The sequence below is a fragment of the Ixodes scapularis genome, unplaced genomic scaffold (genome assembly GCF_016920785.2).
Source record: "Ixodes scapularis isolate PalLabHiFi unplaced genomic scaffold, ASM1692078v2 PGA_scaffold9__187_contigs__length_104089568, whole genome shotgun sequence".
Classification (NCBI taxonomy): Eukaryota; Metazoa; Arthropoda; class Arachnida; order Ixodida; family Ixodidae; genus Ixodes; species Ixodes scapularis.
In genome coordinates this window covers 38518545-38543889 of record NW_024609884.1, presented here as the reverse complement: position 1 = coordinate 38543889, position 25345 = coordinate 38518545, and the positions used below count along the sequence as shown (strand labels likewise).

The 25345-nt window shown below is 44.1% G+C and overlaps 1 protein-coding gene across 2 annotated transcripts; it reads right to left on the bottom strand.

Annotated features, from left to right (window-relative positions):
• Positions 1-2884: 2884 nt before the first annotated feature.
• LOC8026254 lies at positions 2885-21329 on the bottom strand. 2 transcript variants are annotated; one of them, XM_029980794.4, is made up of 8 exons: positions 20866-21329; positions 16967-19385; positions 16754-16860; positions 13909-14594; positions 12887-13046; positions 6846-6900; positions 3161-3260; positions 2885-3071 (listed from the first exon to the last, which is right to left on the bottom strand). In XM_029980794.4, exons 2-8 carry the CDS (start codon positions 19360-19362, stop codon positions 3003-3005), a joined length of 3573 nt encoding a protein of 1190 aa, XP_029836654.2. In that variant the 5' UTR covers positions 19363-19385; positions 20866-21329; the 3' UTR covers positions 2885-3002. The 2 variants fall into 2 exon arrangements, with proteins under 2 accessions (XP_029836654.2, XP_002402569.3); XM_002402525.4 differs by lacking the exon at positions 20866-21329 and adding an exon at positions 20265-20504.
• Positions 21330-25345: the final 4016 nt, after the last annotated feature.

Below are 25345 nucleotides of genomic sequence, written 5' to 3'. Positions count from 1 at the left end.
TTTGGAAGACAAAGTGCCTAGGTTCGCATATTTTAGGAACTACCACGCACTGGATAACGGATACCCTTTGGGCGGCTCTAAATCTTGGTTGAACTGCCTGCAGTCTGATGAAGGATTATGTATTGCAGGTGCCATGCCACCAAGGTTTCAGTTGCATGCTGAAGATCCCCAAGTGGTCTAAATTATTTCTCAGTTCTTTGCTAGTGTATGTTAGGGACACAAGGCCAGAACAAAGGGTTCAAATGAACCAGATCCTATAGGACACCTCAAAAACAGGGAGCCAACTTTTGCAGCTAAACCAAGCGTATGTCTGCAACAAAATAAGTGACAAAATGTTCATGGGATAGTCAAATGGCTTTATAACGAACGCCTTTACTATAAAAACGCCCGTTAAAAGAAGTAAAATAAAGTCCCGACCAATCTTTTACATGTGTTTAATGGGTTTCTCCGACTACAACTAATTCCTGTCTAACAATTTTCTTTTTATTGACGCAATTGCGCAGCCCCACAAAGCAAAAATGTCCGGTATTACAAATTTTCTAGGTGACAAATACTTGACTTTACGTAAATTGTCGCTCTCAAGTGACGCGTGTACAGAACAAAAATACTGCGGCAACGGCGACAATCGACACTGCCGGCGCAGCGCCTTGACCACCGCGCCCCTCCGTCATCGCTGTGCTGCACGTTCTGGAGTCCAAATAATGTTAGTGTGCAATCTTGTGTCTTGATGGTGCTACGTGACTATGTTACTGGACAAGAACGCTCGCAGAAAACATAGTCATCACTGCTCAGTTTAATTCACTTCTCAGGCCTCATCCCCTACATTGGATTCCGTTCCCCCCATTCCCACCTCATCCCTCCCCGTCTAGCCAGATGGTATCAACAAAGAGGCAACGACATAATTACCTTTTCTTTTCAATAAACATATTTACTACTATAGAAAGCCTGTATGCAGCATGCTAAAAGGTTTGTTTGGGCTAGTGGGTTATTTGATATTTGAGGTAAAAACCGTGCAACTGGACAAGGACGAAGAACAAGAACAAACGGGACTCAGTCACTCAGCGGTGAGTCCAGTCTGTTCTGTTGTTTTTCATCCTTGTCCAGTTGCACCGTTTCTACACCAACCCTACCAACGTTATTAGAACCAACTCAGTTGGGAAACTGCCATAGGAGCTTGCTTTGAAAAAATGGTTCAGACTCGTACTTGAGAAACGAACTAGACGCGATCGCAACGCTGCCATTTCTCCTGGAGCGGCCACTCCGGGAACTGCACAGCTGCACGTACCGGTCCAGTCAAGTCGCGCAAGGGCCGGTGGTGCCAACTCCCAGTGCTATTTCACAGTAGCTATATCAGGGCTGGCCGAACTGCAACTCACGAGCCTCGTGCGGCTCTAAAGGGGCCCAAGTGTGCCCCCCCCCCCCCCCCCCCCCCTGCCCGCCCCCCCAGTTACTTGTACTACGAAAATTTTTGCCAGTCCCACGGAATGCACTATAAAGATGTTTCACTTAGCCCGTTTTCTTTTTTTTGTAAGAGACAAATATTAATGTCTTGTCACTCAACCCAATTGCTGAATTTTATTTTTACACCTAATGTTGCTTTTTTTGAAATTGGCAATTGATTCACTTTCAATGCACTCTCCACTTGAAAACATTCTGATGCCAATTTTTTGCAGAAAAACATGCGATACATTAAAATTCACTGCAGCAAATGCCATGAGTGCAAACTGCTTGCTTTTAATGCCTCAGCTGCAAGAATGCTTGTGCAGTGGAAGCACTAACATGGACTACAACTTGGTTGCAGTTCATGTTAAGTGGGACACTGTGCGACATGTTTGGGTGGCTCCCTCGTATGGTTCCTATCTGCAACGTCATGATGGTGCGTAAAAAACACTGTGGAAACTTACCGTAAAATACCACTGAAGCACCCACTTCGATCAAGCACCCCCTATTAGCATTTCCCAAACTTGGGAATTCTGCAAATTATATGTTAAGCGCACGATTTGACTGGACAAGCACCCATGTCTACATTAATTCAGTTTTTACTGAAAGTGGGGTGTGCGATTCCCTGCTATTTTACGGTAGGTGGAAGCTGGGAGTCATCGTGTCCTTACACGAACACCGTCAAAGTTGGCAGTCTGAAATTCCTCGTCTCCATTAATAAATATAGAATTGATCATACTCAAGATGTCGTAGCGAGCTTTTGGTCACACACGTCGCTAATAGACACAACACACTACTTGGAGGGAAATGATTGTGCTTTAAGTTCGCAAACTGTATGGTGGTCATAACAATACGAGCTGCACTTCAACTAAAGATTAATGACTCCCGCCAAATGCCAGAATGCGGAGAACATAAAAAAGGGCAAGATGAGTACTGCCAAACGGATGTCGACAGCACCGAGAGTGGGAGGTAAACCTGCAAGATATCACAGCTCTTTGCCGCTACCATTTTTTTCATTTTTCTTGCATATTTAAGTTGTACTATCATTTGATAGACCACAAGTTTTAGGAACCTATCTGTCTCAAAAACTATAGAGGGCCCTTCATAATGTTTTCAAATTCAAATTTGGGCGTTTACGTGCCAAACCAACGAAAGGCATCTGGCATGCCCCAGCAGAGGACTGAGGATTAATTTGGACCACCTGGGGATCTTTGGACATGCAACCGAAATCTCAATTGCAATAAGTCTCCGTCAGATTGCGGGCACCTCAGCCGTGATTCAAAACTGCAACCTGGGGATCCGTAGTCCGGCGCTTTGCCTCAACACCACAGAGTTGGCCCCTTCATAATGTTTGAACCACACACTGACGAGCCCAAAGAGACCACTACCCCATGCCATACACTATGTATAATTCCGTGGAAATAAGGGGTCTCCTTGAAATATCTTAGTCTTATGTACATACAAGCTTTATTTACAGTGAATATTGCAACAAAAATAAAAAGTGCTACATTGAGGTCCACATTTCCAAATAGAACAATGAGGAATGAGACACAATGCAGAGTTCACAGACAGGCAGAAGGCCTATTGATAGCGAAGTTGATGTGACCCTTCAAGGCTCTCTCTTGAATTGCCTGGAAAACAAACATTGGTTAAATTTACACCTGACAGCATGCAGCATATTTGACCTACACTATATTATCCATAAAAATAGCATCCTTACCTTGTTGTAGACTTGTGCCATAAGGCGGTTGGCTCTATACTGCTGCTCCCTGTGCACCCTCTTCTTCTTGTCAACAACCTCGGGAAGCTTCTGGTACACCCTGGACACAAAAAAGAGGGCACACCTTTTCCTCCTTTCTGCTGCTCCCAATGTTTTGTGTAACGGTAACCATTAGCCTGCTTACAGTATACAACAGACCCAGAGTGTCGAACCAAAATCTTTATCGGTTCAGTTCGGGTTCGGGTTCACGGCTTTTGGTTAAGCTCCGGTTCAGTTCCGGGGAGCAAAAATAATGGTTTGAACCGCTACATTAGGAATATATTTTCTGTGTTGTTTTGGCAATAGGCACTATTTCAACCGTGAAACTTCATAGCTTTTTATTACTTGTACAATCCACTTTTATTTTCAGGTACCAAAAATAATAGATTGCATTATTTAATTTCAACGAAACAGTAAACTAAAGCCGAGATTAACATACAAAAATGTTGTGTTTATACGACTCAACATCTATTTGTTTATTTCAGTTGCATATATTTTACCTGACTCGAAAGGTTATCAGTCTGGTGGGTTGCCTAAATACCCTTCATTTGGTACAACTTTACATCACAGTACTAAAAGTTAAATCCAAGTTGTGCTCTTGAACTTATGAATTAATTACAGTGCATAAAATCATGGAATTGGTGCCTCCTCACCATATATATCATGAATCTAGTTTACAAAGTATGTTGCACAATATATATGACGACGACACAACTGAGCTAAAAGCAATAATATTTTCAAAATGTCACAGAAATTTTAGGACAAACCCTTGCACAGTCTATTGTTTATAGAAACACTGAGTGGCAAGCACAAGGCTTGTTTTCATGACCAACATTGTTTACACTCAGCACTGTGATGCAGGCAAATAATCATAAAGAAAAATATGATAAAAATTGTTCACTCTAATCTATACGCAACTTCGTACTCAGATTGAATCTGGCCTAAAATAGCGTGTACCCAAATGAACATTTTTCGGCATAGCTTGGCGTTTGAGGTTTGTTCTTGACAAAATGCCAGTCAATTCAATTTGCAAATAAGCATCATCCTTGCTAATTTGTTATTGTTTGTTAAAGAAAACAAGGTAGTATCATACTCTATTCAGAATTGCAGCTACTTAATTGGTCACTTTCTGGTGGTCTGCGTGCGCAAGCGTCATAGTTCCACCACATGCCCCTGTCTACTTCGTTTTTGTCCCGCCCACTGACACATAAAATTGTTATTCATCACATAAAAGAGGCAAGAACAGACTTCTATATGTTTGAGGAGTTAAACATGTGTCAAAAACACAGTTATTTAAAGCAGCTTCAAATTCAGAAATTTGTTTAAGGCTCTCCCAAATCACTTATAGACATGCCTATCGAGGATAAAAATGCTGGAAAAGATTTGCAGATCATATTTAAGATAATTTGGGGGTGCATTTAAGTTGATTGGCACTTTACTTATGCTGCCAAATCTTAAGTCAGTAATTAAATATATTTTTACTATCATCAATAAATTTGACTTATAAAGCCCCTAAAAAGAAAAAAAATTTTTTTTAAACAGTCTGGTTGGGATTTGCGTGCGATATCGACGGCGAGATTTATAGGAAATTCTGCGCGCAAAGTTCATGACGTCACGGAAAGGTTATTCGCTCTTTCGACCTCAATGAGATGGTCATTTGCTCTTTCCACCTCAATGTGAAGGCGAAGCTGATCCACCTCTCCTCCACATGCCCGAAATGCCGAGAGAGAAAACAAGTGGAAAGGAGGTGACTAAATCGCGTCTCGCGATTTAGTCACCTCCTTTCCACTTGCCAACTAAATCGCATCTCGCGCCGTGAATATTGCCCCAAAAAAATTTTTTTTTGTTTTCATAAATTAATCTTTTTACACGCGTGTCCCAACCAAACTGTCAAGTCCGGTGGTGCAAAATGCACGCTGCAGAAGGTTCGCACTCAAAGCATGTATTCGAGAGACACAAATTATGCTTGCGTGGTGCAGCGTCGTGAGGAACGGCGCAAGCGTCTGGCACCACAAGAACGCGCTTTCTGGCAGCGGTGTTTTTGCAAACAAAGTAATTTCCGAGACCACGCTTTCTGGTCTGTGCTGAAGATGCAGAGCAGAGGAACCTTTGCAACACGGTATGTTCTTACAACAACTCCCCCCCCCCCCCCCCCCCCTTTTTTTTTTCTCTTCTTTTTTTTTCGATGCTCTTGCAGAGAATACTTATTATTCCTAAGAGGCTCCCTCCTCCGTTTGACAGTGTTAATTCAACAATTATATTTGTGTCATTTGTGAACAGTAATCGTCCATTTCTTTTATTTTGCGCCCAAAAGCTGTGAAGATTAAACAAAATATGGAGGTGGTCAAAGTTTGGGGAAGAACTTGAGAACGACACTCCTGTGAGATTTAGAGCGGCTGCCACAGTTCGGCTGTCCCTCTAAGGCCGCTATGATCTTTCTTTTCAAGTATCCCTCCCGTACACACTTGTAGTGCTATTTATCATTAAATTAATAAGTCAGATTTAGTCATTTCGACGCTTCTATTCTCGGGGACAACTTTCCGAGGTAGTTCAACAACAACGAAAACATGTTTGAGTGCCTGAATGATGTGTACGTGTAAACTGGGTCGTGCAACAATTTTTTTACTTTCAGCAAATATTGCTAAGAGCTAATCCCTGACATTGATAACTTGCAAAAACACCCATTAGCTTTCCTCTCAGCTCAATGGCAGACACAGAAAATATAAACGAAAGAAACAGTTTTTTCCTGCTCAACTCGCTAATAGAACAAGCGACTGCATGATCTGACGCTAATTAGTCAGTGTTCATCATAGTCATGGACTGTGGTTGGCAAAGAATAAAGCATGGTTTAGCTTTCACACAGTTGCGTCGACTGCGTTGTGTCGTGCAGCAGTGCCTCCCTAATAGCTTGTTTTAAGGATCGCCATGGCAACAGCTCGGTTAAACGAGAGGCGGATCACACTAGAAAGCAACCGTGTGACCGAGCCTTTAGAGATTGTTAGGTTCCCATCCCATCTTCAGAGATTGTTAGGATCCCATTCCCATCTTCGATTGAACACAAACCATTACCCGAATGTTTGGCAATACCGATTGTCATGAACCCGAGCACTCACGGTGTCACACGACTTGTGGCGAGAAGTCGTATTGGTATTTGACGTCATAGTGCCAACAACGCAAATAAATCTACCGACGTTCTCAGTCGACCTGACGCAGTGAGTCACGTAACTATGTCACGGGGCCACATGACGTGAAGTTACTCGACAGCATGTCTAGACACCATAACGTCACATAACCACGTGACACATGATTAATCATAGTGCCAATACTAGAGTGCCACGAAAGCCCACAATTGCTCATTTATTTCAATTCGGTATAAGACAATTTGATCACTTCATAGAATTATAGCTGCCAGGTTTTATTTCTCAAACATTTGATTCGTAATAAATAAAAAAACATTGCCGTGAACAGTTTTGAACCGGTTACCGTTATAATTTTTTACGGATCAGTTCCGGTTCAGTTCGAAGGTGGCGGCGAAGATTTTGGTTCAGTTTCGGTACGGCTAAAAATAACAGTTTGATTCCGGTTTTCGGTTCGGTTCCGGTTCGACACTCTGAATAGACCCTTTGTTTTAACCTGTACAACTTACTTTTCAGTCTGATCCCTCATCTCCCTGTGGGAGAAGGTTCTTGGTTGCTTCAGCCCTAGGAAACAATCATGAAGCATGGTAAGGGTCTCTATAAGCTTAAAGCCTGGGGGAGAGAAAATAAACTGCAAAGAGTGTATAGACTGTTCTGCTTTTAAGTGGCAAGCAGGTGGCAGATTCGTGTGTGACAATCTACTATGTTGCCAACATGTGATCTCCACAACTCCGCTTTGTGACAAGCATTAAAACTCAATCGTTGATAAAAACACACTACACCAGTCACATGTGACCAGACCCCAACGAGGTAGAGTAGGTGCTTCACTAAGGCCAGATGCCACCAACCAAAACAATAATGGTGTCCTGAATTACAGTATAGTTATTGAGGATATGGCAAGTGTATCAGAATTAATTTATTTACTTGATGTTAGTAGTGCCCCAAAACATCCACAAGGCCTTCAAGGGAGGAGCTTCATTAAATTTGCTTCCCTAAGAGGTCATAAAATCAGTTACAGTGAAAACTTTAATGCCTCCACATCTGCCTGAACTTGCTTATTCTTGGAAAGGGAAGGTAGCTCCTCAGGATGTGATAGATTAGACAGGCTAGAGCAATCTCTCCTGTGCTTCTTCAGGGTGTTGTAGTTTTCACGAGTGCACTATCTTATGTGCTTTTTTTGTCTTTACAGAAAATCACTTTTGAGCATGACCGATGTTTAAACCTGCTTATGGCAGTGTACAATTAGTGTACAATTGGGGACAGAAGTTTCCAGATCATGGGAGCGGTGGCCGACATGCGTTGCTGCGGTGGCAATCAGTTCGTCGAACGACGTTTCATGGACAAATCGTTTCGTCGACACTGCGATGTTTCATCGACAGATCGTTTCGTGGAAACGAGCGGGTGCTCGTTTCATCGACAGATGTTGCGACGTTTCGTCGACAGCTCGCTCCGCAAGCTCCGCCGGCTGCGCCGGCTGCGCCTCCTCGCGCCTCCTTGTGTTGGATGGATGGATGGATGAAAGATGGCCGACTGGGCCAAGTATGGCGAACCAGTGCGCAGCCAATTTAAACTATCAAATTTTTTTTTGTTTATTCTTTTTTTTTTTTTGGGGGGGGGGGGGGGGGGGGGGGAAGGGGGAGGGGGTGAGCTCGCCGATTGCACTGATTTCGGAACTTACGATTTGAATGGTTTCGCTCGTGTCTTTGCCCGAACCTTTGGGGAAGCGTTGTCAAAGCCGGGAAGTTTTGTTCTCGACCCCCCAGTGTCCTTTCTCAAATTAGATTTTTAAAACATTCAACAATATGCGCAGCTCTTGAGGGCTACGCTTTCAGCCATATACGTCATCGAGGTGTCTGTACGTCATCGAATGCAACCCTTCGCGGGCTGGCCGCCGGCACTCCGACTGTTTTGAAAAAGTGGCTGGGTCATTTCCAGAGCAAGCGTATCTTTCCGCGCGTCGAGTCTTTTGGCAGAACACTCAAGAGCCACCTGAACATAGCATAGATAGTCCACACGTCAAAACACTGAAGCTCTTAAAGAAAATCTGAAAGAATAAACGAGGCCTGTTTGCGGTGCACACAGCCTTCCTACCGTTGAAAATGGCATGAAATCGGTTTTCAAGCTAATTGGCATCTGGTCTTAGCCTCTAGCAATAAACTTTGAAGGAGACTGAGCATTTTCCTACGCGTGGTTTACTTTTACGGTGATAAAACACGGTTGTTTTCTCCTCCAAACACTGGGTATTCAACGTACTGTACTTACCAGACCGCATACGATTTTTAGTCTTTAGCGTATTTAGCTTCTGGATAATGAATAACACAATAGTTCTCCATATGTTATGCCTGTACTGAAATTTTGCATGCAGATAAGCCAACATGTGACCAAAGAACATTAGATTTGGAAGCCGCTCTTTTATGAAAAGAGCTACGAACTTGCCCCAGGTATCTGTCTGCTGGCATCGATAAAATAACAATTTAATGTCGCGTGTGGCTGTTACCGACAGATTTCATCTAGTGGTACTACCGCCTCCAAGGCTTTGCATGTGGCGGCTGCTCGAGAGAAGCTATATAATGCATTAAGATGCACATTCGATATCAACTATGGTTTACTTTGTGTAATACGACTAAACTTCGTGTACTGTTTTATTTATCTGTAACCAATTATCGTGTTTGTTTGTTTATTTATTTATTTTTTGCATTGCAATAAAGTTTTTTTTTAGGTTTACTGGCGGGCAGCGCGCTCCCGGTAGTGCGAGTGTTATTGGTTTTCGTGCTTTTGTTATTTATTTATTTTTATTTGACATTGCTTACAGCCCCCTTATTGTGTAATGTCCTTTTTAATCGGCCCTTAAGGATACATGACGATGAAACTAGTGTGACTAAACAGTTTTTTTGCGAATAAGCCGCAGTAGCCAGTAAAACACTGCATCACTTTTCGTTTTGAATAATTGAAGGTAATGAACACGCTTAATTTCAATTGAAGTATTAGGGTTGTAATGTTGCAATAAAAGGCTGCGAGCTGTATTTTTGTTTAAAACTAACCAATATGAAGAAGAAAAAAACAGTGTTTACGCCCTTTTCCGCAACCCACTATTGGACCGAAGTTTTGCTTTGTGCCTACGCATATTTTTCTCCACCGCTTTTCCTCTTCCAGTAACTTTCGGTTCTATTAACGGGCATCGGAACTTGCAAATATCCGAATAGGCCGCGCGCGAAGTCCTGCGCGCTCTTGCTTTTCCATCTGACACGGATGAGAGCGAGAGGATAGCGCAGTTGCTCACCTTGGAGAGCAACTGCGCTAGGCATCGTCTTTTTCATCTGTTACAAGCGCATGTACTGTTAAATAGCGTTAAGAGGATGAATAAAAGGGTTTATGTACAATATTTACATTGTTGAGAAACGTTCTGATCCGTTGAGGCGTTCGGTATGTATTGCGTCGTTCAGTATTCGTTGAGGCTACATCGTTGCGCACTTCGTTCTCTTCGTTCTGCTGCCCCGTTCCTTTCGCGATCCAGCATGTCCTTTTCATCGCTCTCACTCAAGAACAAAGTCATAACTAAATTCCTTTCAAAACCGCAAAAAAAAAAAAAAAAAAGTTTGTCGACGAAACGTTTTACGGTGGTGCTGTCGACGAAACGATTGTCGATGAAACGTCACACTGTCGACGAAACGTGTGTCCATGAAACGTGTGTCCACGAAAAGTTGTCCACGAAACGTAATTCCACGAAACAAGTTTCGACGAAATGATAGGGACCCGCGTTGCTGCACCCTCCAATGGCGAGGCACCTGCTGTAGAGACCGGCGCTTGGCGCATCCTTCCATACTCGCAGGGATGCCGATTCTTTAGTTTCTAGCAACCGCATTGTGATTCTCAATAATTTGCTGCATGGCACCGCTTAGGATGCATCCGCGCCAAGCTGCACACGAGATCCGAGCTAAGAAGCCATGTTGGCTGGCTGGTCACGCCTATGAATCAGCGGAAGACGAGAGAAGGATTTGCCGATCTCACAAGCTTACACGGCGGCGCGCGTCACTTTTGTGGTAACTTTCTTCACCTGTGTCACAAAAACCGGCCTGGTCCCGCCGGGCCTTGTGTATTGTAAAGGGCGCCCCGTCGGCTGCCTGCGGGGCCATGTGGTCGCCGCGGGTGGTGTGACACTCCCTGGTTGGCGCTAGTTAGCACCTCGCCGGTCCCGACTGGGACCCTTACTTGACTTGTTTATGGCCTCTTCGACTCCCGTTCGGGGGACGCTTTTGCCCGATGCTTGGGCGCGGTACCACTTCGTGGAATTCGGTAATGAGTTTGCCAGATGCCCCAGTTGAGCGTTTTTGGTGTTGACTTTTGGAGCTTGGGGCAACGAATGTCTTCGCCGCTGTGACGGTCATGTTTTTTTTTTTTGTGTGTGTGTGAGTGCATTGCGATTGTAGGGGAGCAGGTGTGTTTTGTTTACTTTATTAAGAATGAGCGCCTTTTGGTTGAAAACTGGGAAACGGCGCGGGAGTCGACTTGGGAGGTTCGAGAGCGCAACCCGCTCTTCCTGTCGGCTCCGGGCGTAGCCTCGGGCACCGCGGTAAAGGGGAAGACCCGTCGGGACACTGAACGTCAGCTACTTCTGTGCTCCAACCCTATGCGACCTTCCTCTGCCGGACTGCCCCAGTGCGTCGACCGTCCGTGACGTGACAGCGTCTAAAGCCAACAACCCCCGCCTCTGGCGCACCGCGGCCCCGTCCAGACAGAGCCCGTCGCAAGCGACCGACCTCAGGTGCGTCCACGCCTCTGCGAGCCTCGTCGTGCCGGACTGCGCCAAAGTGCGGTATCGTTCCCATTCCTCTTGTTGTGTACTCTCTGTCTTGCCAATAGCTATTAAGTTTTTCTTGTATGCTTCCGCCTGATTGAGACTGTGTGTGTATTACCCTTTCACTTTTGTCACCATCGTACTATAGCCTTTATTAAATGTTTCTAGTGCTCTGTTCGTCACGTGCCTTGTCTTTGTCCCCCCGTCCCTGGAGCCCACGTACTGTGGGATAGCGGGCGTCCGAACCCCGTTGCGGTCTACGGCGAGTGCGCTTCCCCTCTCGCTCCGCACCGGACCGTGACAACCTGATAACAAACAATATTGTTCTTTATACCAATAAACTGTTTAATTACAGAATATACAAGATGGTGGCATATGAACAGCCGTCAGGTTACAAGCCATGGGTGTTCCGTCTCATGGCAAGCTGCCTACCTCACAATCTTTTTCCTCATTCAGTTCCAACTAGTCTACAGATATGATGAATGATTATTGCGCAACAGTTTTGACCCTTGCAAGAATTTTACCATGAGGTGCACTAGAAAATAGAAAACCCAAGCTCATTAAAGGCATTCTCGCCGAGCATATTACAGAATGTTGCAGAATGCCAGGAGCCGAGACGTTTAACCTTTTCGATGCAAAATAATTGTTTACTTTGACCTTTGCCAAAGAGCAAGAGTTAGAAATTATACTCATGAAAGACGAAGTGGTGTGCCAGTTGTTGAAAGCCATTCTTGAACACGAAAGGCCGGTAGCACAGCCGATGCTCCCTAGATGGCAATAATACCTCATTCACATTGATGGTTGAACTGCATTCGCGAGGCGGTTCAGACGCATTTGATGATGAAAACAAGCAAATCCGTTTTGCGGTTGCAATTTGAGCGCCAGTGTGAAAGCAGCATAAACAGAGTGGGAGACTTTCCATGCACAACCTGAGCTGGTGACGTCTTCTACGAGTCTCTGCCGCGACGCGTGCAGCAAGTCATTGCAATGAATGGTAATTTTACCAGTCATAAGGCAGTTCACTTGCACAATACATAGAGTACATGCTCACCTAGAGCATGTGCTCTATGTATTGTTTTTCAAGTGAATAAACAAATCCCAGTCTTGGGGTCGGAGTCGGGCGAAGTGAGTTGCCGCAAAAGCAGCGCGCACCGCCGTGCAAGCTGGCGAGATCGGCGAATCCTTCTCTCCCACTGATTCACAGGTGCGGCCAGCCAGGCCAGCCGGCCAGCACGGCTTCTTAGCGCGGATCTCTGGTGCAGCATGGTGCAGACGCTTCCGAAGCCGCGCCAAGTGGCAAGTTATCGAGAATCGCAGCGTGGCTGCCAGAAACGAAAGAATTGGCATCCCTGCGAGTATGGAAGGGCGCGCATGCGCCAAACGCCAGTCTCAACAGCAGGTGCCGCTCCACCAGAGGGCGCAGCAATGCATATCGGCCACCGCTCCCATGGTCCGGAAACTTTCTGTCCTTGACTGTACTTTAAGCAAAGTTCAGGATTGTGCGCATAGTGTAGCATTTCATGATTACAGAGACCACCCTGCATAAGACCCCTTAGCATCGTTTTTAGCAATGCCCTCTGGTCCTTGCTTCTCCATCTCTGTTATTTCAAATCTTTTGTTCCAAGTCACTTCTTTTGTTTTAGTTGCCTGCTTCAAAGTAGACTGTGGTACTGTGTGCAATACAACTTGACATTTCCAAATAAATATCAAGAACCAAAAAGAATGTATTAACAAAAAAATCTACAAAATGCTCACTCTGAGATGCCATTTTCTGCGCTTGCACATTATTTTTGGTGACGAAGTGCATGAGCAGTGGTGCTTGTTGATGCTGCCTTTGTTTAGCAAGTGTTGCTACCTGCAACTGCCGTGCCTGAAAACGCTGAATCAGGTGACCACAGTGTGCTGCAAAAGCCGCCTGAAATGAAGGCAAAAGAGCGAATTGAATACTGCTTCTTTTAGTACAGTTTTGCATTTATGACCACTTAAGACCAGACCAGTGAGACGAGACTTATAAGCTTCTGCACTCTACGGATTTGAGGGTGTCATGTGAATCCTTAGAATGCTTGGCTTTGGCACACTTGGACAGCTCATGACAATAAAATGTGGTGAATATTATAGAGATGTACTCAAGTTAAATGCTTTGTACAGAGTGATAGTTTTTTGACACCATTAAAACTGAAAATCATAAAAAAAGAAAGAACTGTACAGCGAAGAACACCGTAACTCTTGTAAGTCTAGCGATGATAAAAAAGTATGTGATCTGAACTGCCATTAGCATACAAAAAATTTACTGATATTTGAGCCACTATTTGAGCTGTTGAAGGTTGAATGCAACCTGCTTCAAGTAAGTCTAGTTTCTTAATTAAGCATATCCCATTTGCTTATGCACACAATGGTTACTCGAGGACAGCTAAGTGCAGATACATTCAGATTAAATATTTACTGTATAAAAAAGTTTGAGTGAGCTGGCTCTAATTTCTTTCCTATAGCTCTGGGATATTAATCTGGGGATTACTAATACACCTTTAATTTCATATCAGCTTCAGTTTCTAATCTCACTACAAGCTCAATTCTAGCAATGGGATTTATTGCTTTCTGTTTCTGGTTACATTCCTAGTTCCCGACTGAAATTTCTACAGGTTCAGTTCAGTGCATTGACATCCGTCGACTTCTAGCTTGCTATATTCTTCTGAAACACTCCTTATGTGATGAAATAACTGTGTGAATGATTCTGAACATACATTCCTCACAAGTTGGTGCAGAATCAAAATAGGTACCTGCAGGGAGAGGTCCTCGTTTGCCTGTACATGATTGCTTTTTGCTGGCGCTGCACTAGGTGGGCTTCCCGGGCATTGGACAGTCTCAAGGGGCACAACCCATGCAACTCCGGGTCTTCTTGTGCGGGACCTTTTCTTGAAAGGTGAGAGACCGGCCCGCTGCTTTTTCTTGGCAGTCGTCATGCCCACTGACACAAAGTATCTTTCCTTCGCTGCACTTTCCTGCTCACTTCCAAGCAGAGAACTGGACGTCTGCACCCCAACGCTAGAACTGTCGTTGCTTGTAGATATGCGTTCCACGCTCACTTCCACAGAATCTGAGGCTGCAGTTGACATTTGAGAAGAAGTTGGCCGGTTGTCTTCAGCCAGCAGGAACAGCTCCTGAAGTCGATTCAAGCGCTCCACCTCTCTCTGAAGCTGCCTGAGGTAGCTATTCCTCTGTCGATCCACCAGGCCTCTCAACTTCTCCAACTCCTTGCGTGCTATTCGCTTAAGTTTGCACCCCGTTCCGCTCACTGACAACGATTGTGAAGCCACTCCTTCTGACACAGTGTCATAAGAAGTGGAGGTATATCGCACACATGAGTTCCGACCCCTCCTCGCCATAGCTATGCTTCGCTTGGCACGAGTTGTGATGGGCTTGGCAGAGAGCTCCGAAGACGACGATTCGCTCACTCCAATTGACACTGAAACATAGAAAAGTAAGCTTTTGGAAGGAAGTCGTGGGATGGTGTTGTTTCTCTGCATAAGAGAACTGTAGAGTTTACTGAATATTTCTCTAGCAGAAAGAACAAAACAGTAAAGGCTCATTCACACACTTGCGACTTTATAGGACCATGTGCCTTCAAACCACTCAAAATATCTCGCGACGAGAGGACATATAGACGCCACCTATCAGGTAGATATGAGACACTTTCAGTGCCTGCATATTATTTTTTTTTGTACCACATCATTCTTTCCTTTTAGGCTCTAAGAACTTTTGTCATGTTACAAATGACCATTTCCCATAGGAAGTACATACATTTGACCTCGCCAATACCGCCAAACCTTTGCTCTAGTGAAACGCAGTTCCAGGGTCACCACGTAGATGGCACCACGCAGTGTTCTCTCGTCGTAAGCAATTTTAAGGCACTCGGCCCTAAGGAGTTGCAAATGTGTGGAATGGGCCTTAAAAGGACAAGACCCGGACGGGCACATGCTTTCACCAAAAGAATGTGTTTCTCCGTGTCTCGTCTCTTACAATTTCGTTCTTTCTGCTAGAGAAATATACCAAAATGCTCGTTACGAATATTACCAAATATCCACCGCGTTCGGTGAACTACCTGACCTTGGCGACTAGATCGTCCAACAAAGTCCCGGTTTGTTAAGTATAGTTTGTCTGTACCATCTAGCTCGGGACTGGGTAAACTCGGGCCCACAGACTACACGCGACGCTGCAGTTCCTTGCCTCATTCATTCACCCGCGGCTAGGAATGGGCGAATAGCATGCTCACCTCGATTAAATGGGAGCAAATGACACACCCAAAACTGTGACAAAATTTTGTTGCAGTTTTTGGTGTGTCATTTGCACTTTAGTCCCTACCTATGCAAAGAACCTCCAGTTTCAGCTGAAGGCTGTTTAAATGAAGACATGAAGACATCAGAAACTCAAGATGCCTTCCTGCATCCCTGGTGCACTTCTACTAACACTTTCCCTTGCACGAGTTTTTGGAGGTTTGAGACTAAGAATGATGATTGATCTATTTGGAGGATGGATGGATATTGGCTGTTCCCTTTATATTGGGCGGTAGTTTGCACCACCTAGCCTTGAATTAATTAATTCAGAAAATTTGTTTCTTTTTCTTTCTCTCCCATACTTATCATTCTTCTCCCTTTACCTCCCTACAACTATCCCCGGGCTGGTAGAGTACTTTCCAGGGCCTCTAAACTCATCAAACACAAAGTTGGGGCCGAAGGTGATGAAGCGCACCGATTGGCCCATAGAGTTATTATAATGCACTATAGAGGTTCAACTGGCGCTAGTGTGCTGCGGCGAATTGAAGCAGACAACAACCAGTCGGAAATTGAGTTCTGGTAATGTATTTCTATAGGAAAAAGTGAGTGCATTTTCTCCCTGCGTTCGATTATAAGTGCAAATATCACAAATCATTTGTATGTACAAGGTAGATTTGAACATTGCTCAGTCACGCAGACAAAATAATTAGTCAGTTACGGTGTTTTTATTTAAAATTCGTAGCATCAAAAACTGAGCTAAAATGGCTTCGTACTTGTATTTATGTGCACTGTCGGACACTGTTAGCGCGTACATGGCATCGGCACTTTCCAGCATGGGGGATATAAGTGCCAAACGAATGAAGGACATGTTGAAAATCAAGAGACGGCAAGAACTACGCAGGAACGCTGGATAAGTAACTCCTCATGCATGCAGACGATCAAAATAAAAATAAATAATTACTGCTTTATACTTTCTGCTCATGAATATGCGGGAAGATGCTTGTTCTGTGTCCAAAACATCACCCGCAGACACGAAATCTTTGAAAATAGGGAGAAGCCAAAGAACAGGTTCCCGATAAGAGATGCCTGCCATAGGAAATAATAAAAACACACCTTTCATAGCCCACATACTTTATTCTTTACGTTTCGATGTTTCTTTTAACCGCTTGTAAAGATGCACGACGGAGTTATTTTCATATAGTGTCAGAATAGGCATATTAGCAATATATAGGCACCACCGGAATGCTGGCGAACCTTGAACACACTCTACATTCCTTCGAAATGAAGTCAGATGTCAAAGTAGAGCTCTATACAAACAAGTGTGATTGGAAAAAAGACTGTGCAAAGTTACCTTTTCCACTCCTCATAGCCTTTAGGTGAGCCTCAGTTACAGGAGACCCTTTAGAATGCACCTTTTTCTTGTCTGCTGCTAAATGATCTGCAGGTTCCTGAAAGAACCTGGAGTAGAAGAAGATTGAAATGCTCTTTAGATAAAAATTCTGAAAGCCATTTTCAAATTAAAAACAAGAAAGAAATTGCATATTATGACATTTTCAATACTCACCTCCGTTTGTCTGTCACAAAGTCCCTGGAAATAACTGTGGCCATTGCTGGAGCAGTGATTGCTTGAGAAGACACTTTTGCATTTGTGAGAGCCAGAGGCCTTGTGACACATCGCTTTCTTGTGAGAGTGCTTTCAGCTGGTGCTTGCAACTTAATATTCATTTGCTTTGGTTTCATGTGGCAAAGTCTTCGTTCAGACGAAATCAGTGGAAGGCTTGACCCTAATACCGTCAGTTGATCAGTTGGCATGTCCTTTCTTCCAGCAGAAGGCTCCGTAGTTATATGTGGCAAGGTGTCCGTTTCAAGGGGTGCCACTGCTGGAACGTAGGGAAACCCGCTGCTCAACCAGTAGTCAAGTCGACGTTTGTTGAGTTCACTGCATGCCCGAGGTGCTTCTACAGGAGTGTTGCTTCTAGAGGCGAGCCTTTTGACTGCATTTGGCAACCTCATTTTCAGTCTGTTTGCCTTCACAACTGCAAGATTGCCGATGTCCGAAGGCAAGTCTTCTCCGTCAGGTACCCACTTCGTGGGTGTAGCAGTTTTCACAAATTCAGTAGTGCTGCTAATCTTACTTGTCCTCTGTGTTGCAGCATCGCTTGCTTCAGATTCACTGGCCGCACTCTTGTCCTTACGACAACTGCTGGAATCTCTAAATGACTTGCGACTGAAACTAAGGCCGACACACTTGGCACAATCTCTAGGAGGAACCACACAACTCCCACTGATGGATAACTTGTCCGTTGATTCCATGGCTGGAGAGTGTGACATACTTGATGGATTATGGTTTGTAGCATGTGCTGTACCAACTGCACTGCTGATGTGCCCCATCCTTTGAGAGCTGGTATGCCTGCTCTTCTCAGACGAGACTGACAGAGCATGATTTTGTTTTGTTGAACTGCTGGAGCCTGCATTTGCACTGCTTGAAATTGATGAAGAAAGCCTCGTTAATGGCTTTTTTAAAATTACTTTTGTATATGCTCCTTCGAAACCACTGGCAACACTAGCCTGGACTTCGGCGTCTCTAATAGGACACACTTCAGTTTGAACAACAACGTCACGAAATACTGCAGTGGGAGCATTTCCCTCAGAAAATACAGTTTCTGGCAAAGCATCTGCTTCTGAATTTGGCCCATGTAAATAAACATATGGGTACTCTAAGTTTCCATGGTGGCTAAGAACCTGCAGCCCACCCATTCTTTCAGGAAAGTGACTTTTACTGTGAGAGTCCAAGTAACCAATATCAGCACCATTGTCCCATTCCAAACGCTTGCTCGATGCATAACTAGACATTGAAGCCGGAGATGCTTTCCTAGGAGGATCTCCAGCCGTTGAGTCTTCTTGAGAAAAAGTGCCTGAATGACTTTTTATGTCTGCTTCATAGATAGAGAGATCCTGAATAACACTCTCAACAATGTCTTCAATGGCCTGATCGACCTCAAGATGAGAGTCCCAAGACTGCAAACTGGCATCACCAAAAGAAGATGTAGAGTGTCGAGGTCCATGGACATAAACACTGGCATTGGGAGGCAGTCTTCGCAAAGGGAAGCCATCAATGTGCTGTCTTCTCCTGTCAGAGTCACCCTTTCCCTGGCTAGAAGAATGTTCTCCCAGTGTTAGGGGTACAACTGTAAGTACAGACTCGAGTGAAAGGGTCAGTTCTGAATTATTGGTCAAATTGTCATCTCCAAGACCATCACATCTTGCAACAGCCTCTTGCTGAGTACTGTTTGGGGAATACTGCTTTTCTTTATGTGCTCTTCGACTGAATGTGACTGAGTGCGCTGGACTGCCTTCTCTGTGCAACTCTTCAGAAAGGGGCGCTGGATCCCCATCAATTGCACCAGATGCAATACAGCTACTGTCATTACGATCGGTGCTGCCTTGCGACGTAGTCACAACTGGCACACTTTCACTACTAAAGGAACTTGTCACAGATGTCCCACGAGATGGTGCCAAAGCCAATGCTGCCGGTGCTGAATGAGTAATGCCCTGGGGACCTTGTGACTCCATATATCTGGGTGTATTCTTGAAATTGCCTTGGCCAAGTTCACTGGTAGTTCCTAAACCATGGACCGGAGGATTATCAGATGACCCTGCGCTAAGCACCCAGCTTGCAAAGGCAGGTGGTGGCACTAAAAACGGTGTCTCCTCGTGCTTTAACGCTTGGAAGCTTGAACTACTCCTGAAATAAGTGCTGCTGCTTTCGCTGATGTCTGCATCAAAATCGCACTTTTCTGTACTCCGTCTGCCACTGCTGGCTTCCCAGGCTGGCTTCAGAACACCCACAGAGGTGGTGGTTTCACTGCTCGAGCTGGCGTCCGATGTGGCGTAGCACAACGGAAACGAAAACGCCGTGTGGTATTTTGGCGGCACAGTTGATGTCATGAACGGCTCCATTCCTCTCCTGATTTACACGTTCTCTGCGGGAATAAACAAACCGAGATAAAAAAAAAATATCGGGGCCTGAGACATGCGTAAAAAATATTTCTCCCGACTTGAAATTATATTAGAAATCCAAGCAAAATATGAGGCGCACAATTTCAAACCGTCATTTGCAACCGCCCCCACGCCTTTTAAATTAAATACTTGCAAATGTAAACAAAAAGTAAACTACTAAAAAATTTTAAGCAAAGCGCAATTTAAATGAGTGCAATAAAAGATCACCAAGATGCTTTCATGACAGAGTAAAGCTATACGCACTCCGGAGTGCGCTTCGCGCGGAAATGGCTATACGCACTCCTCCGAGAGATCATGCCGCTCGGGCCACCCTTTTCGAACGGCGCGTGAATCACTGGGGCGCTCGTTAACACAGCCCCCCGCCTGCGTTCACGCCGCTTCGCGGCGACAGTATCGGCTGCTAATTACAAAGCGTAACCAGTACACGCCGCTTCGCGGCGTCCAGCCGGCAATCCAAGCCCCGCTGTCCCCGATCGCACCTCCGGAAAGGGAGTCCGATACCATTTAGTTCTGCGAAATTTCTCGACAACATTCGATTTTTTTTTTTTTTTTTTTACTGTTCATCGCAAAAAAGGAAATGTCGTAAATATCGCCAAATGCCCCGACAAAACAAAATGTTTGAGAAAAAAAAAAAAAAAATAGGTCCACCGCGGATCGAACCCGCATCCACTTGCTTATGAAGCGGACACCCTAACCCCTATGCCACGGCGCCGCTTAGGAAACTCGTTGTGTCCACTCTTTTTATACGAGAAAAGCGGAGTGCGTATAGCCATTTCCGTCCGAAGCGCACTCCGGAGTGCGTATAGCTTTACTCTTCATGACAAGATACGCAGGAGCCTCACCTTCGTCTTGAAAACGACTGCATTATACAAACAATGCTGTCGGCGCAAAAATAACGCTGGCTTTGATTGGCTTGCTACTGCCCAGAGTGTCGTTAAATACACCTATTACATAACTGTCTCCAAAAAAGTCAAATATCTGTAGGAACAACCGATCAAGGAACCAACCAAACCAACGGTCAAAACCAGAAAGTTTGTGCTTTGGATGGATCGGGCTGGATTTTTTCTTGTCTACGTCGTCTAGAGACATAGAGGGGCAAGAGGGCAAAGCCGCAAAGCTGACAACGCTACACAAAGGGCCTACCTACATCGTGATATTGTAAAACAGGTAACACGCAGCTGAAACGGAGAGAGAGAGAAAAAAATGCATATCTAATTTGCAACTTTTATTTCTGCAGTTTTTTCTTGCGCCAGTTTTGTCCTTTCAATCTGAGGATAATGGTAATGACGTAACTGTCCTGACCCACCTGACCGCACCAACCGCACTGTCGGTGCTGTCGGGGTGTAGTAGTATGCGTAGGAAAAAATGGAAAAGACCCGTGGAAGCAGAAGCTTTTCTACGTTTCCGCATCTGCATGATAAGGGAATGTAGGTCAAATCTTACTGAATTGGAAGGCAGTCTGATGTGTTGGCAGTGTTCGATGTGCGGCTGGTGTAGCGCCCAAAAGTCCATCCATCCGAACGCCGGTCAGGTTTGCTCGGCCACCGACTGCCACGACCGTTGGTGTTTGTTGAGCCGCTCTAGTCCTTGAGCTTTGATGTGCTAACGGGTCGTTTGTCCAAGGCCGTGTTGGATCCATAAAAAAAGGGGGTCACGGAGTTTTAGCCACTCCGCGTGGGAAGGTTATTTGCAGTGATGCAAGCAGCTACGGCTCGCTGATGAGGTCCTTCACATTGTGCATCAGTAGAATTTTTTTTTTTTTTTTTTTTTTTGTGTGTGTGTGCCATGAAAGGCACAGGAGAGAATTAAAAGGGCACGGTAGTGTCATTTTCCAAACACTAGCTGTAAGGTGATACCAGAAAATGGCCTGTTTTGCCTGCATGGGGAAAATTCTGTTGAGTGCTGATCATTGCGCCGTGAGTGCCGTTTACGGCACCACGCCTGCATTCGACCTTTAGGGGAAAATGCATTGCTTTTGGCACTTTGTGGTCGAAATTAGTATGCCTACTTTCGCTGTACTTTTACGTGTTAAATTTTCTAATTTTGAGGATACTAAGGTTCCATTGAACTTTCTTCATAAGAACTAATATCTGAAAACCAAAGAATGACATCCCTGACGCGTTTCAATGCGGAGAGCAAGTCTGCTTCTTGCGCAGGGGTTGTGGTGACGTCAGAACGACGCTAATTTCTGATTTGATTCGATTAGAAGGATAGGGGGTAGACCTCAATGCTAGATATCCTGAGGTCTACCTGGGGTGCTATGTTGCGCTTTTTGCACTCCCAGGAGACTTGGAAGAGGGAAGTGACGTCAACGAGCAGCAAATGCAGATTGGATGTTGACAGAAGAAAACGAAATCAACACCCAATCTGCGTTTGCTGTGTCGTTGACGTCACTTCCCTCTCCCTAGTCTCCTGGGAGTGCAAAAAGCGCAACATAGCCCCCCTGGTCTACCCACTATTTTTTTTTTTTTTTTTTTCAATCAGCTTCCGACGTCATTGCAACCTCTGTGCAAGGAGCAGACAAACTTGTGCTCCACATAGCGTAATGGTTAGCATGCCTGGCGAGTAGTCTGTCTATAAAATATTAGAGAGTTTTAGTAGACCGTGTTTCCCCCTCCACTGCCCGGAACTCTACGGCCAAGGCCATCGGCACGCAGGCGCAGTGGCGGTTTTTTGTTGCGGAGAGTTAGCGGAGGGGGAAACACGGTCTACTCAAACTCCCTATTTAGGTTCAATAGCGTACATTTTTTGTATGTTTCTTTTGTATTTTGTAGAAGCTGTTGGCCACCACTCGAGAACATGAGATTTAAACTCAAATTTATCTTAAATCACAATCGCAACCTTCGAGAGAGTGCCACTTCGGCAAACTTGAAGAAGGGTGGCACTCGGTCGAACAATGTTTTAGCGAACAAAGTCCCGCCCTTGACTTTTCATAGAGAGACACGAAGCGGTGTGTATGGGTGGGCCAGGTGGGTTAACATTTTAGAATGAGCCACCGCAGATTGTCGCTGCCAAGCGGCGTGAGGGGGGGGGCTTAACATGTGCCCCAGTGATACACATCATTCGCTAAAACATAGATTCGTTCAAATGACTACTGTTTGCTAAAACACCATTTGCTCATATGATATGACCCATTCACGTACCCTTTTATAAAGCACACGTGCCTTCATTCTAGCCTGTTTTAGACAGTAAATGCCAGTTGACACTGCCGTTACCCGCATATTGTTACATACTTATGAGAGCTTCCATACGTTGAGACTCACCGGGACATCCATGCTTTGTATGAAGCATACGTGGGGACCAGTGGACCATCTTAGAAAGTCACCAGTTCAGGGCTTCTGGTATGAAAATGTGTGAACACACTTTCTCAAGTGAACGCAGGCACTCCCTCGACAAAGGAAGCAAGATTCTGCTGGCTATATTGGGCTGCAGTGGCCTGGAATGGGCTCTCTCAAAGTCTTTTCCTAATGGGGCTTGTCTTTTTGCCCCAAAGTTAGTTCATTCCAAGACTCTTCTTCCCTCTCCTTAATTTGCACTTTGTTTCATCCTTGGAATGAATCCTCAAACCCCGTTTTCTGCCAGGTGGTGCCAGCTATTTCTAAAATGGTGGATTGAGAAGAAGGAATTTGCACGCAACAGTCGAAGCATGGACGTACCGGTGACTCATATTGTAACTTAAGTAAACGCTACTATATCTACTGTATCCACCCTTTTCAAACAATGGTTTGACCACTAACATGTTTCTGCTTCAATATGAATTTTACAGATAATATTCCAGTCATGGCAGTCAGTTATCTCAATTACCTTTAGCTTAAAGCTTGTTAGTTATCTTTAATTACATACTGTTTCATCATACATTAAGCCCTGTAAATGTTTGGGAGGTCCCCCTAAAAAAATTTACAGGGCTTTTCTTATTGTAAAAATAAATGATGCGTCGCCGAACACTCGACCTCTGCCCATATGTTTGGTCCGAACATTTGGGCGGTCCGAACAAGATATGTTCGGACCGCTGTTTGTTCGGTCCGAACAAATAGCGGTCTGAACCAGATGGCTAAGTTTCAGAACGAACCATTATCTTGATATGTGACTTTCTGAAAATTTAAATGGAATTGCCAAACAATTTGTGTGAGAGAAGTAAAAATAATATTTTATAAAGAGACTTTTTTCTAAAAGGTTATCTTATTTTTGTGCAAATCATTGGATTCCAAAGTGAACTAAACAGATCTAAGATGAAGGTTTAGACATTGATACCAATAGATTTGTAATCATGTATGATGTTTCTATAGGTTTGCCATTGCAATGGCAACCTTTACAATGGAAATTGATCATGTTTCATCAGGTCAGTTGAGTTCTTTGCGATCCATAAGTGCAGGACCAGACACAGCCAAAAATCCACTCTTTCCCCAAATTACACTGCCCCCTTAAATAAAAAAGAAAAAGGAAAGAGCATGATGAAGAAAGAAAGAACATTTGCAGGACTTTTGTATCAGCCTTGAGAAGAGCTTCGTCCAGCCAGATGTAGCACCAAACTAGAGAGACTGTATGGTGTGAGTGCGTGTGCCATTTTCCCACTGCATACTTATACGTTTACCTATTAAAGGGACACTGTACAAGGTGGCTCATTTTTCACAATTGTGCATATTTTACAATTTAGGGATGTACATCAGAAAGCTAGAGAACCTTTTTTTTTTTTTTTCCAGAACTTTTTAGACTTGGCAAAGTGCTGTCAAAGACCAAAGTAAGATACACAAAATATTGGCAGTGTTTTCTTCAGTATTATATCTTACAACTCGGCTGTGAAGACCATCGGGTGATTTATTGTAAAATGTTATCCAGTAGCAGGGAAATATAGGCAACAATATGAAAGGGAACAAACTTCCTCACTTTTTTTACATGCCTGCAAGTTTTGGAACATGTTATGGTCCACGACGAGTGCTAGAATGGAAAATTTAGATCCCAAACTACATGCTGTTTGACAGGTTGAGGTTTGACGAAGGTTGTGGGAGCCATGAAATTGGAAAAAAGAAAGATCAACTGTTCCTTTTCATATTGTTGCCGATAGTACATTCAAAGCTCTTCTCCAAGCTACAAGCTTGTGCCAATGCTTTAAAAGTATTCTGTTCTGTGGAGTGTTTCAGTGGGGTGGCTGACCGTAATGCCCATACACAGGGTAGGTAACACAAAGCGTTGACTGCATTGACTACATAATCTTAACATTTCACGGCAAATAGAGATCCACATGTAAAATATACATATTTAGGCAGTGGTGGTAGAATTAATCTTTGTTTAAGGGTGCTAAACAGAAAATACAATGAGAATTCAAGCTATATTTTCTAGAAAACCACATTCTTTCTTCTACCTATTATTTTTATACTAATTTTTGTTAAAGAAAATCACTAGACGATTTCACCGTTTAAACATTGTGCTCTATTTCTGTTTCAAACTAATTGTTTCAAAAATTCCTTCCACATGCAGTCAAGCTGGGAGAATAAAGTCGATGGCCTACACACATGCTTGCATACAATGATTTTATTTCGGAAATTATGCATCTTTCTTTGTTCTAATGTGTGATTTGTTTTGAATTGTTATTTTCTGGTGCTTTGTTGTTGTTATTTTGTTCACCATTACCGCCAGTTGTTGTAACCCCATTTCTGCAATGACCTCAAATGAGGTCGCAGTATGTACAATTAATTAAATAAGTTGTCGAAGCGGCAGTAAAAATAGTTTGACAATCCAGCATACAGACAAAAAGTGCAAGTAGGAAGTTGACAATTGTACTTCTTTATTTCACCTTGTCCTTCCAGGTTACATGCTTCTCTAGCATTAAATGTGGCAATCAACTAATGGATTATTTTCAATTTAATCAAATGTATGTAGTACATCAAAAGTGAAATCAAAAATTAATAGTGACTGTAACAGCCAA